At 40.9% G+C, this 11,821-nt stretch overlaps 1 protein-coding gene across 3 annotated transcripts in view; it reads right to left on the minus strand.

The window, feature by feature from the left end:
• Znf521 (zinc finger protein 521) overlaps positions 1-11,821 on the minus strand; it is a 288,933-nt gene that overhangs the window by 244,859 nt on the left and 32,253 nt on the right. For all 3 annotated transcript variants that reach the window (XM_026783544.1, XM_026783543.1, XM_005355779.2), the window contains one exon: positions 11,389-11,568. Coding sequence is in view for 2 of the 3 variants with exons in the window: in XM_026783543.1 (XP_026639344.1) it covers positions 11,389-11,568 (180 nt within the window). In the remaining variant the exon portion in view is untranslated. The remainder of the gene's footprint in view (positions 1-11,388; positions 11,569-11,821) is intronic.

The raw sequence follows: 11,821 nt of genomic DNA on the forward strand, positions 1-11,821 counted from the left end.
ACACAGAGATAGACACACACACCCAACACATACACACACACCCAACACATACACACACCCCCAATACATACACACACACCCAACACATACACACACACACACACACATATACACACAAGTTGTAATTATATTTAAGCTGCTATAGCAAACAAGAACAGTGCCAAAATGACAAGTGTTTGCAGCAAGTAAAAAGTGAACTGATTCCCCAAAACCAGAAAAGAAGTTCACTTACTAGTTTCCCAGAATTCAGAACCAATTGCAGGTGGTTACTCGTTTTGGGCAAGTGCATAACTCAGTCATGGCCCTGGCAGGTGAAGATGCTCGCACAGCTGCCTGAACCGCTGTCTCTATATTGGAGAGCAGCAGAGACTCGCGTTTTCATATTGTGAAGTGTGTGACAGACAGGAAGCATTTTGTAGAACACAGGGCACCTTATTCCAGGTTAGAGCTCACAGTCTGAATCTTTAGCATCCAATCAGAGAAAACACTGTTCACTCTAGGGATGTGAGAGGAAGTTTAGTGGGCAAAGTGCCTGCCACACAAGGACCTGAGTTTTATTCACAGAATCCACCTGAAAAAGTGGACTCATGATCCACCTTGAAACCCCAGTACTGAGAAAGCAGAGACACTGCCTGCCACCAGTCTGGTATCCCGGGATTCTTCCAAGCCAATGAGGTAAATGAAATTCCAGCTGATTTTCCTCTGGTCCCCACACGCACGTGTGCATATGCACTCATACGTACACATGCACCTCCACACACAAAAATGAAAACTTTTAAAAAGTCATTCTAGTACAAATCTTCCTGAGATCAAGATAAATATGACTTGAATCACCTGAATGACTTCCTGTCTTCTATCCTTGTGCCTCTTCTCTCAATGGTACCGTCAGTTCTCTCCAGAAAAATGGACACGGGGACTACATTATCTAATTTTAACTAATTTAATTCAGGTCTCAGATTTTCCTAACTCCAAAAATTCTGTGCAAAAAACAAAAAACCCTGCAAGATACTGATGACCAAACGCAGGTCATCAACAGGCAAATGGCGGCTCCGCCCCACACTCCTAGAAGAAGCTTTTCAGCTACTGTGAGGAAGAGCTTGGAGAAGGCGACAGTTTAATCAGGGCAGGTCAAAGGTCAGCTGGACAACACTGACAGTAACAGGAAGATAGGACACGTCTCGGGCTGCACCCACTGTGGAGAAGAAACCTGCCCAGGGCCTTTAGCCCTGCTGTCCATTGGTTTGTGACGTGGCTTTTCTCAGGTCTAACAGTGATGGAAACGTATTAAAAGGCTGGGAGTCTAAGACTGCAAAGTTACTGCAAGCTATATTTATTTCATCTTTATGTCATTACTCCCTCACTATTTCTGTGCATGCTATACAACATATTAATGTTTTGTGAAAAAAGGTTTAGAAAGCACTGGTCTGCACAGAGACCATGCTAAGGGTCTCCCCACGAGGCCCAGGACACTGCCTTCAACCAGGTATTGCAGGAACTTGTGTGGCTAGGCTACCATTTGGCCATATTTATGCAGAATGCTACAGAGTCATCTAAGAAAAGGGAAGTTAAAAATAAGACTTATACTACCTCAAATATAATTAGAATAGATATAATTAATGCTATATAAATGATTAATAAAAACATAATGGATTGATGTAGATTTTAATATAGACATATGCAAATAAAACTGCTATATAATTAATATGAACTAAAATTTTTCAACAGTACACTGATTCCACAAGTTTACAGAAATGTATGATTTTCTGAGAAAAAAATGGCAAATCTGGGTTCTAAAGTCACACCTTCTATCACTGTAAGCCAGAAGAGGAACCACGGTGTTTAATTCTCCAAAGTCACAGAACACCTGCAGACACATTTTCACTTTTAAAAGTCTCTCTGAGAAATACAAACAACAAACAAAAAGTAGCTATCTCAGTATTCCTGCATTTGAAAGCTTTCAGTTCTTAAAAAACGTGCAAAGATTCTAGAATGTTTAACTCTGAAAAAAAACTCAAGTGAACAAACTACTTTATACAACAACCATTCACATGCTTGATTTATTCTCAAAAATGCAAAGCAATACGGGAATACTATTTGTTTAAAATCAATAGATGAGCATAATCCCAGCTAATTAAGAGGCTGAGGCAGGAGGATCTCAAGTTGGAAGCCATCCTTGGTTATAATAGGGAACAAAGTAGAGAGACCCTACCTCAAGATTAATAACAATAGCAATAATGACAAAAAAGTGGGTCAGAGACACAGCTCAGCAGTGTAACACTTACTTGAGATCAGAAAGAAAGAAACGGAGGGAGGGAGGGAGGGAGCAGGTGGGCAGGCAGATAGAGACCCTGAGAGAGGGAAAATCAGTATTCTCCAGGAATGAGCCCCTGCTAGGCTATCCGATCCCAAGAAGTCAGTCTTAAACTACCAAATAACACCAAATGGATTCAGTAGGATGTATGCGCGTGCATATGCACACACGTGTGCGCGCACACACACACACATACACACGTACATGTACAAACATATACTGAATTAATTTTGTAACAGTAACTAACAAAAACAAGGTCATGAATTTGAAGGAGGAGGAAATGGGAAGCGTTGGGTGGGAAGGAAAGAGGGGTGAAAGTGACGTACAAACAGTAATGGTGCAAATTTTACAAAACAAAAAAAAAAGAAACGATAAAAGAAAAGAAGGGATGAAGAAAAGGAGTTTCAAATCTGGCCAGAGCTTTCTGAATCTGATCTGCAAACATATGTTCTCCCCAAAAATCAGTCTTCCTGTCATGTGGACTTCTACTTAACAAAGTACCACAAGCAAGGCCGGACGCTGGGCTAAGAGCTAACACCATCTACTTGGTGTTTTCTGCATATGCACCAAAGCAATTCACATTAATGACATGAAAGTGCACTTAGCAGACAACTCAGGTTTTCAAATTAGCAGGAGACAAGAGAGAATGGACACAGACCAAGGAGCAAACCGTATTACCAAATGTACTTTACACGTTTATCCGGTTAAGTGTAGCTTAGTCTTGATGATTTATAATGCTGGTTCCTACTCCGTTTTGTAAGCATAATAAAGTCCCATAATCTCAGCCTTCCCCCACAGCACCCTGCTATTAAATCTTTGTTGAGTGGTGCGATGAGACCCCTCTGGCTCAAAGCCCTCCCCGCCCCCTGAGGGAATTGGCAAGAAATGATAGGGTTTGTGGATTAGTACAATGAAAGGTTCTCTGTGCTTTTCCTTCAGTAAATATATATTTTGATAATCTGTCTTCTGCATCAGAGTCCCAACAGCACTGGAGGGCTCACTCCCCTCCCTCCCCAGCCTCCAGGAAATCACAGCAAGGCTAGGGCCAGGCAGGTGGCAGCCGTCTGTGGCTCCAGCTCAAGAGTGGGATTTAAGTTTGTCTTCACCTTTGCCCCGCTTCCTTCAAGCAAAGTTCGTATGTAATTTACTTATACATACAGGATTACAGACTCGAAACAAACAGTATCAGGAGACAAAGAAGAGAAATCTCTTCTGTGTGGGTGTCACCTTGTCCCTGGATATCTTTGGAGGTTGTTTTGTCAAACTCTAAATCAAATCTGTGTCTCCGGAACAGTGTTGACATTCCAAAACACCTCTAAGATTCAGATTCCTGAGTGCTTGCATCTCCCTCCACCCCTGCATCCTTCCCTGTACCACTGTCCACAAGTCCAGCTCACACTGCTGTCTAACTTGCAACCTGATCTTCACCTACAGTGGCTTGGTTCGGGCAAGGCTTATTTAGCAGGGTTATACTAGGGTTTCAAGCCTTTTGATATGAAATGGCCAGCGTCTACTAGGGAATCCTGGTCAAAGAATCTGTATCATGACCTGGGGACAAAATTCACCAAAAGAATAGATGTGACATCACCAAGAAATCCTGCAGATGAGGGAAAGAGAGCCAAGGTGGGTTTTCTCGGGCTTTCTCACAGCAGAGCCGGGAAACGGCCAGAAGCCTGTGTGACCTCCCGGGGCCTCAGACCATCAGGCACCTGTCTTCGGCCTTGCAAATCGAGTCATATGACTTCTTTCTTCTCTAACTCTGCTCTATATTTAAGCACTGCAACATGCTACTCAGGATTCACTCTTCCTTCACACAAATTATTCATGGAAATACCTCCAGGTTATAGTCTAGCTGGACAGAGCCAAACAGCTAAGTAATGGCAACAAGATTAACAGAAAGGAAGGAGTCCACATGGATCAAAGAATAACTGGAAATTCCTTAAGACTCTAGGAGACACACAGAAGAGGAAATGGGGCAGATGGAGACAGGAAATTACGAGTCTTTGAGAATGACATGAACCAGAGGCAAGACAGCAAAGACATAAGCAGGTGGATAAAGTTAAAACAGAACCAATGAAAAGAGTCAACCAAAAGAGAAGAAAAAAGAAATGCCAGTACCCTCTGGGTGCTTTGTCTGCAGAGAGGTTTTGAAGCAGGTGGTATCAAGAGAGTCCACTCTAGCAGCTGGAAGAGAGGCCAGGTGCACTGTCCCCTGATTTCCACCAAAACCATCACATCACCTTGTAATTAAAATCCTCCATGTGTCTTTAATCTTCTCCAGAGCAGACTGGAAGGCTAATTCAAATTCAACTTGCACGCCTTCATCTAATGTAGATTACTGCACTCTCTGCTCTTCACTCTCTGTCTTCCACTCTGGGTTTACACCCCAACCCCACCAATACAAATGCACACACCAGTGCTTCTCAACCTTCCTAATGCCATGACCCTTTAGTACAGTTCCTAATAACGTGGTGACCCTCAGCCATAAAATTATGTTTATGCTATTTTATAATTGTAATTTTATTACTGTTATGAATCATAATATAAATATCTGTGTTTTCTGATGGTCTCGGGCAATCTCCGTGAAAGTGCTGTTCAACCTCCAAAGAAGTCTGGACCTACAGAACCACTGGCATACACACACACCATCATCTTTATCAACACCATCACCGCTATCACCATCACCACCACCATCAGCACCATCATTCTTTAGCTTTATTTACTCTTTTGTTTTGTTTTCCGAGACAGGGTTTCTCTATGTAACAGTCCTGGTTGTTCCTGGAACTCACTTTATAGACTAGGCTGGCCTCGAACTCACTGACATCTGCCTGCCTCTGCCTCCCAAGTGCTAGGATTAAAGGGTATGTGCCGTCACTGCCTGGCATATTCCTTTGATCTTTTGATACACAGGAACAAAGCTCATCAGGTCTATCCTTCTCTGGCATGATTCAGTAATTCACTTTTGTTCTCTTACCTTGAATTAAAATGTTGTGGTCCCGTGTGAATACAGGCCAGATCCCAGCACTCTGAAAGCCTTGGATCAAGAGAGGCCAAACATTTTTATTACTTAAAAAAAAAATTATGTAACCCATAAATATTAGGTGTCCCATTCCATACCGTGTTCTGCAGATGCCATTAAGATCAGATGAGACTGAAGTAATGTCTTTGGTTTGTCTTCTGATTGATGAGGCTGAGCATAAAGAAACTATCTGGCAGACACTCTATAAAAAGTGCATCCTCACGAAGTAGATGCAGAGTTTACTTTTCAACACTTAAATTTTAAAACAACATTAGGATTGGGGGTGTAGCTCAATAGTGAAAAGACTGCCAAACATTTATGATCTCAAATACCACCAGGATGAAGGAATGAACAAATGAATGAATGAAATGTAATCTGAAACAGGACAGACAACCCGTTCACCTTAGAGAAGATTCCTCACTAACTCAGCATATACTAAGCAGCATATGTTCACAGATTTTATGCAAATGTAAGCACTATTCTACATGAGTGTAAAGGGTCATGTAATGTACCAGTCATCCACTTAAAAACAGTATCTTACTAACTTTCTGTATTTAATAGGATTCTCCGATAAACTTGGTGGAATACTCCTATAATCCCAGCACTTAGGAGGCAAAGGTAAATGTATCTCTGAGAGTTTGAGGCCGGCCTGATCTACACAGAAAGTTATGGGCCAGCTAGGGCCATATAATAAGGTCCTGGATTTTCACAAAACCCTATGTACTAAGGAAAAGAGTCATTAAACAAAGTCAGTTTAATGTATATGAACTGGCAGAATAAGCAAATCCATAAAGAAGACTAATTCATACCCCAAAGAAAGAGAGAATTCAGAAGCTCGCAGTGTGAACATTGGCTAAAAATCTGAGCCCCTCCAACCACGCTGGCAGGAGTACAAAGTGAGATAACCATGTTGGCAAGGAGCTTGGAAGAGTGTCTACACACAGGCATGACCTCCCTCCTCACCCTACTCAATACCCTGCACCTCTACTCCCGTGTCATCAAGCAAAGAAGATTATAGCATATACTAACATAAAGGTAGGTAGCCCACTACAACTTAATTCAGAATAAAAAAAAAAGAGAAAGTAACCAAATGTCCAACAAAAAAAAACAAAATAAATTACAGTACAGCCATACAACAGTAACAGTAGTTGAACATACAGAATACTGCTCAACAATGGAAAAATAACAATAGCAACAAAAGTAATTTAAAACAGCATGGAAGTGTTTCCTTGACACACAGTGTAAAAGGCCCTGGGGCAGAGGAAAAAATTCATAGTGTATCACAGTGTATGGTCCCATTCACAGCAGGCTAAAGGAATCTATGGTTAAAGAACTTAAAAGACCCGAGTACTTCTGATGGAGATTAATGATGAGGAAGAGGCAGAGAGGACTGTACAGTAAGAGAACATCTACTGTGAAATGGGTGCAGTACAAAGTGTGTGCATTTTCCCATAATTAATCAAATTGCATGCTCATGACTTCTTAGTTTTATCCTATGTAAATACTGCATTAAAATATAGACTTAACCAATTGCAAAAGATATTAGCTCTAATTGGTTGACATGTGTATCACGGTTATATGAGTCAACCACTGTGGGATTACTTCATGTGTATTCTAGGCTCAAGCAAATGAGTCAATACACTGAAGATAATAACAGACAGGTTTCCATCATTCCAGAAAGAAGTGACAGGAAAAATAGAAGGATGTGTCTGGGCTGAACTGGAAATATCAATACAAGCACGGGGTTTTTGTTAGAGTTCAAGGAGTGTGTGTGTGTGTATACTACAAATATTATTAGCATATTTGCATATGTCCTAGTTCAGTTAGCTGAGCGCTCTATAGACAATAAGATATAGTACTGTCATGTAGTCCTTCTACATATGTTGTTTTTAGCCAGTGGCTTAGCAGAATAGAGCAAGACAAACATTCCAAACAGACAGAAGAGGAAAGAAAGCGGTGTCATGGAGAAGTCACATAGCTGCTGCAGGAGATAGATGTGCCCCAAAACCTTACTAGTAAACCACAAGCCTCGTGGTAAAATATAAAATAACAAAAATGGATTCACTTAAGATGTAAGAGCTAGCTAAAAATATGCTTAAGCTATTGGCCAAATAGTATGATATACATACCATGTTTCTTTAAATGAGTCTGGATAGCACATTACCCTACCAAAAGCTAATAATGCTAATAATCACCAAGAGCACACTGATTGCAGGACAGTTTTCATTTGTCTCAGAAACAAAGCAAGTCCCCATAGACAATGACAGAAACATATTAAACAGACACCAAAGGATATCACCTGAAGCCATTCTCATTGGCTAAATCTAGCACAATAAATATATCAAAATATTCATAGTGAGCTAGGTGGGCAGTTCAGTGGTATAAACCAATCTACCATAAGGCCTTGTGTTTGATTCCCAACATGCAAAGACAGATAAATGATGGAAGGAGGGATGTATGGACAGACAGACAGATGATTAATAAATGGACGGACAGGCAGACAGATAATTACATGATGGATGGATAGATGGGTAGATGATAGATAGATAGATAGATAGATAGATAGATAGATAGATAGATAGATAGATAGATGATACATATATACATATAATGAACTATGAATCTCTGAACAAAGTAATCTAAAAATCAATGATGATACAAATAAATAAGAAAACAAATAAGGAAAGAAATACCAATAAGTCATCAAGTAGCAAAGATTATGGCATGACAATAGAGAAAAACAGTGGTCGAAGTTTCGTGAAGTTGAGGTACAACAGTATCTTCTCATGAATTATCCTTGCACTGTATAGGAAGGTGAAACAGTAAGTCACATTAGACAAGATTGGTAGTCACCATGGAAACAAGTATTCAGTGTTAACATCACCATCACTGGAACAAACTAATACCATTTACTTCCAGATACAATGAATAAGAAGGATGTAATATCCTACTGGTGTCCCTGCCACAGCACAGAACCTGAATGTTGCCATGAGGAAACAGACAAACCTACTCTGGTGGAAATACTACAAAGTTTGTCAGGCACCCTCGTCAAAAATACAAAGAAAGGTGGAGAAAGAATTCCTGATTGAGTAGATCAGTCAGAGAGATGTGGAGATTAAATATCACATTTGATCCTGTATTCAGGATGAGGCAAAACAGAAAAAGTTATAAAGGACATACTGGAACAAGTTGTTGCAATTCAATATGGGTTACAGATTAGACATCAGTAATAATGAAATGAATATTAATTAGAAATTTGGTGTTAAATGAATTTTAACTTTCTTGAGTCAAGTAACTACACAGTGATCAGAAGAATAGATGGGTCCCTAGGAAATACACAAGCTGTATTTCAGGGATGTGATATTCTGAAACTACCTTCAAATATTAAGAATATAATGGCAAGCAATGGAGGAAAAGAGAGCAAAGAAGGGAGATGCAAGGAAAAGAAATAATACAAAATGTAAGCAATTGGCGAGCCAATCAACTAATACAGAAGAACTCTTCAAATGACTTTGTAAGGTTTCTGTACATTTAAAATAGTAACATAATAAAGGTTATCCTAAAAATCTCACAAAATGACAAAAATAGGTAAATGAGCAATTATACATCATTTAGCCAGTGCGGTAGGTAGCACATGCCTCAAATCAGCATCCAGGAGGCAGAGTCTGGGGAATCTCTGTGAGTTCGAGTCCAGCAAATGATATAGAGTTAGACCATGTCAAAGGAGGTAGGGGACAGATGGTTCTAAAAAGGAAGCCTTTTCAGAAAGAAGGAGTGTAGAGCCTAATAAAGTTGCTCACTGCACCCCCTCTTGAAGAGATGAGCATGGTTCACCCCCTCTTGAAGAGATGAGCATGGTTCACCCCCTCTTGAAGAGATGAGCATGGTGCACCCCCTCTTGAAGATATGAGCCATGGTGCATCCCCTCTTGAAGAGATGAGCATGGTGCACCCCCTCTTGAAGAGATGAGCATGGTGCACTCTTTAATAAAGAACTCTGTTTATCTGGATTCCACCCAAGGCTGCCACAATAATCTGCTCAGGAAAGCTTGTTAAAAATGAAACACCCATTAAAATCTTACACAAACATAGTCTAGGAAAACAGTTGGAGAACAACTTGTCTAATAAATATATTTCCTGATCATCGTTAGTGGAAGGAAGACTGTGTGGGCTAGGGAAAAATGAGAGAAGGCAAAGGAGAGACCCGCCCATAGGGATTTGGGAGCTGCAGTAACTATAAATAATGAGTGAATAATGCCACGTGGTCACCATAAGGAAGAAACTGCATGGTTTGCTGGTGGTGTAGCCAAGCCCACCAGCCAACATAGTACGCCCCTGCTTGGTATCTGGACGCCCTTGGTACCCATGAGGGATCAGTGCAAGTTCCCTAGAGGGTGCCAAACTCCCAAATGCCTTTCCCTAATATAAAATGGCATAGAATCTTCATGTCCTCATAGGCGCCCTCCTATATACTCTAAGTCATCTCTATTTCCATGAGATTTACAATCTAAATGCTAGGTGAGGGGTTATACACATTATGTAGTGAATAAGGACAAGAAGGAAGAAGAAAACCTGCACAAGTAAACAAAACATTTCTCAAATACTTTCGATGTACACCTGCTTGCACTGAGAGACACAGCACGCACAGATATCAAAGATAACTCTATTTTAAAGGAGGAATAGAGTCTATAAACCAAGTTTCAGCTTCATTCGGCCATTACATTAAACATGCTGGGCTTCCGTGGGTGTTAGATTTTCCTCTTCTGATAAACGCACAGTGATATGTCCTGGCAGCCTTAGTAGGAGGCCAGTGAAGTCCCAGCACTGTGCTGGGCTCAGCTGATGCAAAGATGAATGAAGACACAGCTCCAGCCCTTCACAGGCCGAGAGTCTAATGATGGAGGCAGGAAATGAACACCGTGGTGAGAACTGTAGATTCAGATATTACGCAGTAAGCTCTTGGGACATGGCTCAGTGGAAACACCCATGGGGAGCCTCTGTGAAGCCCTGGACTTGATATTTGTGTTGACTAATTCTTCTGTCAATTTAACACAAACTAGCATCATCCAGAAAAAAAAAGAGTCTTACTGAGAACGTCTCCATTGGCCAGTAGGCAAGTTTGTTCTGCATCTTCTTGATTCATGATTAATGAGACAACCTAGTAAACTGTGGGTGGTACCACCCCTGAGCAGGTGGCTCTGGGTGCAATAAGAAAGCAGGCTGAGCAAGCCATGGGTGCAAGCCAGTGAGCAGTACCCCTCCATGCCCTGCATCAGCTCCTGCCTCCAGGTTCCTGCCTTGGTTTCCTGTTGTGACTTCCTGGTTGATTAAGTATAAACTGTGCGAAGAAATAAACCTTTTCTTCCCCAGCTAGTTTTTGGTAATACTGTTTTATCAAAGCAATAGAAAAATAACTAAGACAATACCCAACAACCGTGATAATAAACTAAGTGCTAGAACTTAATGAGTGGGCATTTGAAAGAACACAAAAAGGGGCCTGATTTAGACAGAATCAGGGAAGGTTTCTCTAAAGAGATGATATTTAAGCCAAAATAAATCAATAGACATTTACAATCTTAGAAAAATATTTAAAAGGGGTTTTATTTTATTTAGTCATTTAATATTTCATTTTATTCCTAATATCACAGTAAAAAGTAAGCAAAATTATATGCATATATGTATATTTAGATATATGTGTGTATATGCACATGCGTTCATACATGCACATATACTCCCAATTCACTCTTAACATATTCAACACTGAGGTCACCCCAGACAACCATTCTGGAATTTTTACAAAAGTATCTCTAATCAGGAGCATCCAACATGTCACCCTGAAGCAGTGTACATCACAGGTGTGTACAAATGCGACCCAGCGTACTTGTAGATGACCCCATCGTGTCTCTAGGTCATAAGGTTAGACGCCCCTGCTAGATTTTCTAGGATTTCAAGTGGACAGAGTAAAATAATTGGAGGCAAAACCACAAAGGCACAAACTGGCAGGGAAAAATCAGAACCGGAAGAGTGTGAGGAGCGGGGAAGCGATAGGCACTGCTTACCTGTCAGCTGGCATTGATGGATCTTGTGCTCTGTGATGTCGCTCAGTGACTCAAACACCTGGAGGCAGCTGTCACAGCTGTGTACAGCTTCGTCCTCCAACTCCTCGCCGTCTTCTGGCCTCTTCTTGCAGTCTATGGCTTCTCCATCCTCAGTCTTGTCTTCAAGTTTACAGCTGGGGTCTGAAAGACAATCAAGACTCTAAGTGTGGGTTTTAAAGACAGGTTCTTGTAAAGTAACATTTCATCTTCTTGCAACCAAAACCAGAAACACTAGTTTGCTTGGGAGCTGCAACAGAGAGCTTGGCTGCTAACTGTACTGCAGAAGGATCACACGCGTCCGTGGTTATTATCAGTCACGCTTTTCTCCCCACGCCATGGCCCTTTTCATACACCTGCTACTCAGAGAAAACATGCTTAAACTTCACTTTCTCTT

Source organism: Microtus ochrogaster, chromosome 18, assembly GCF_000317375.1.
Source record: "Microtus ochrogaster isolate Prairie Vole_2 chromosome 18, MicOch1.0, whole genome shotgun sequence".
Classification (NCBI taxonomy): Eukaryota; Metazoa; Chordata; class Mammalia; order Rodentia; family Cricetidae; genus Microtus; species Microtus ochrogaster.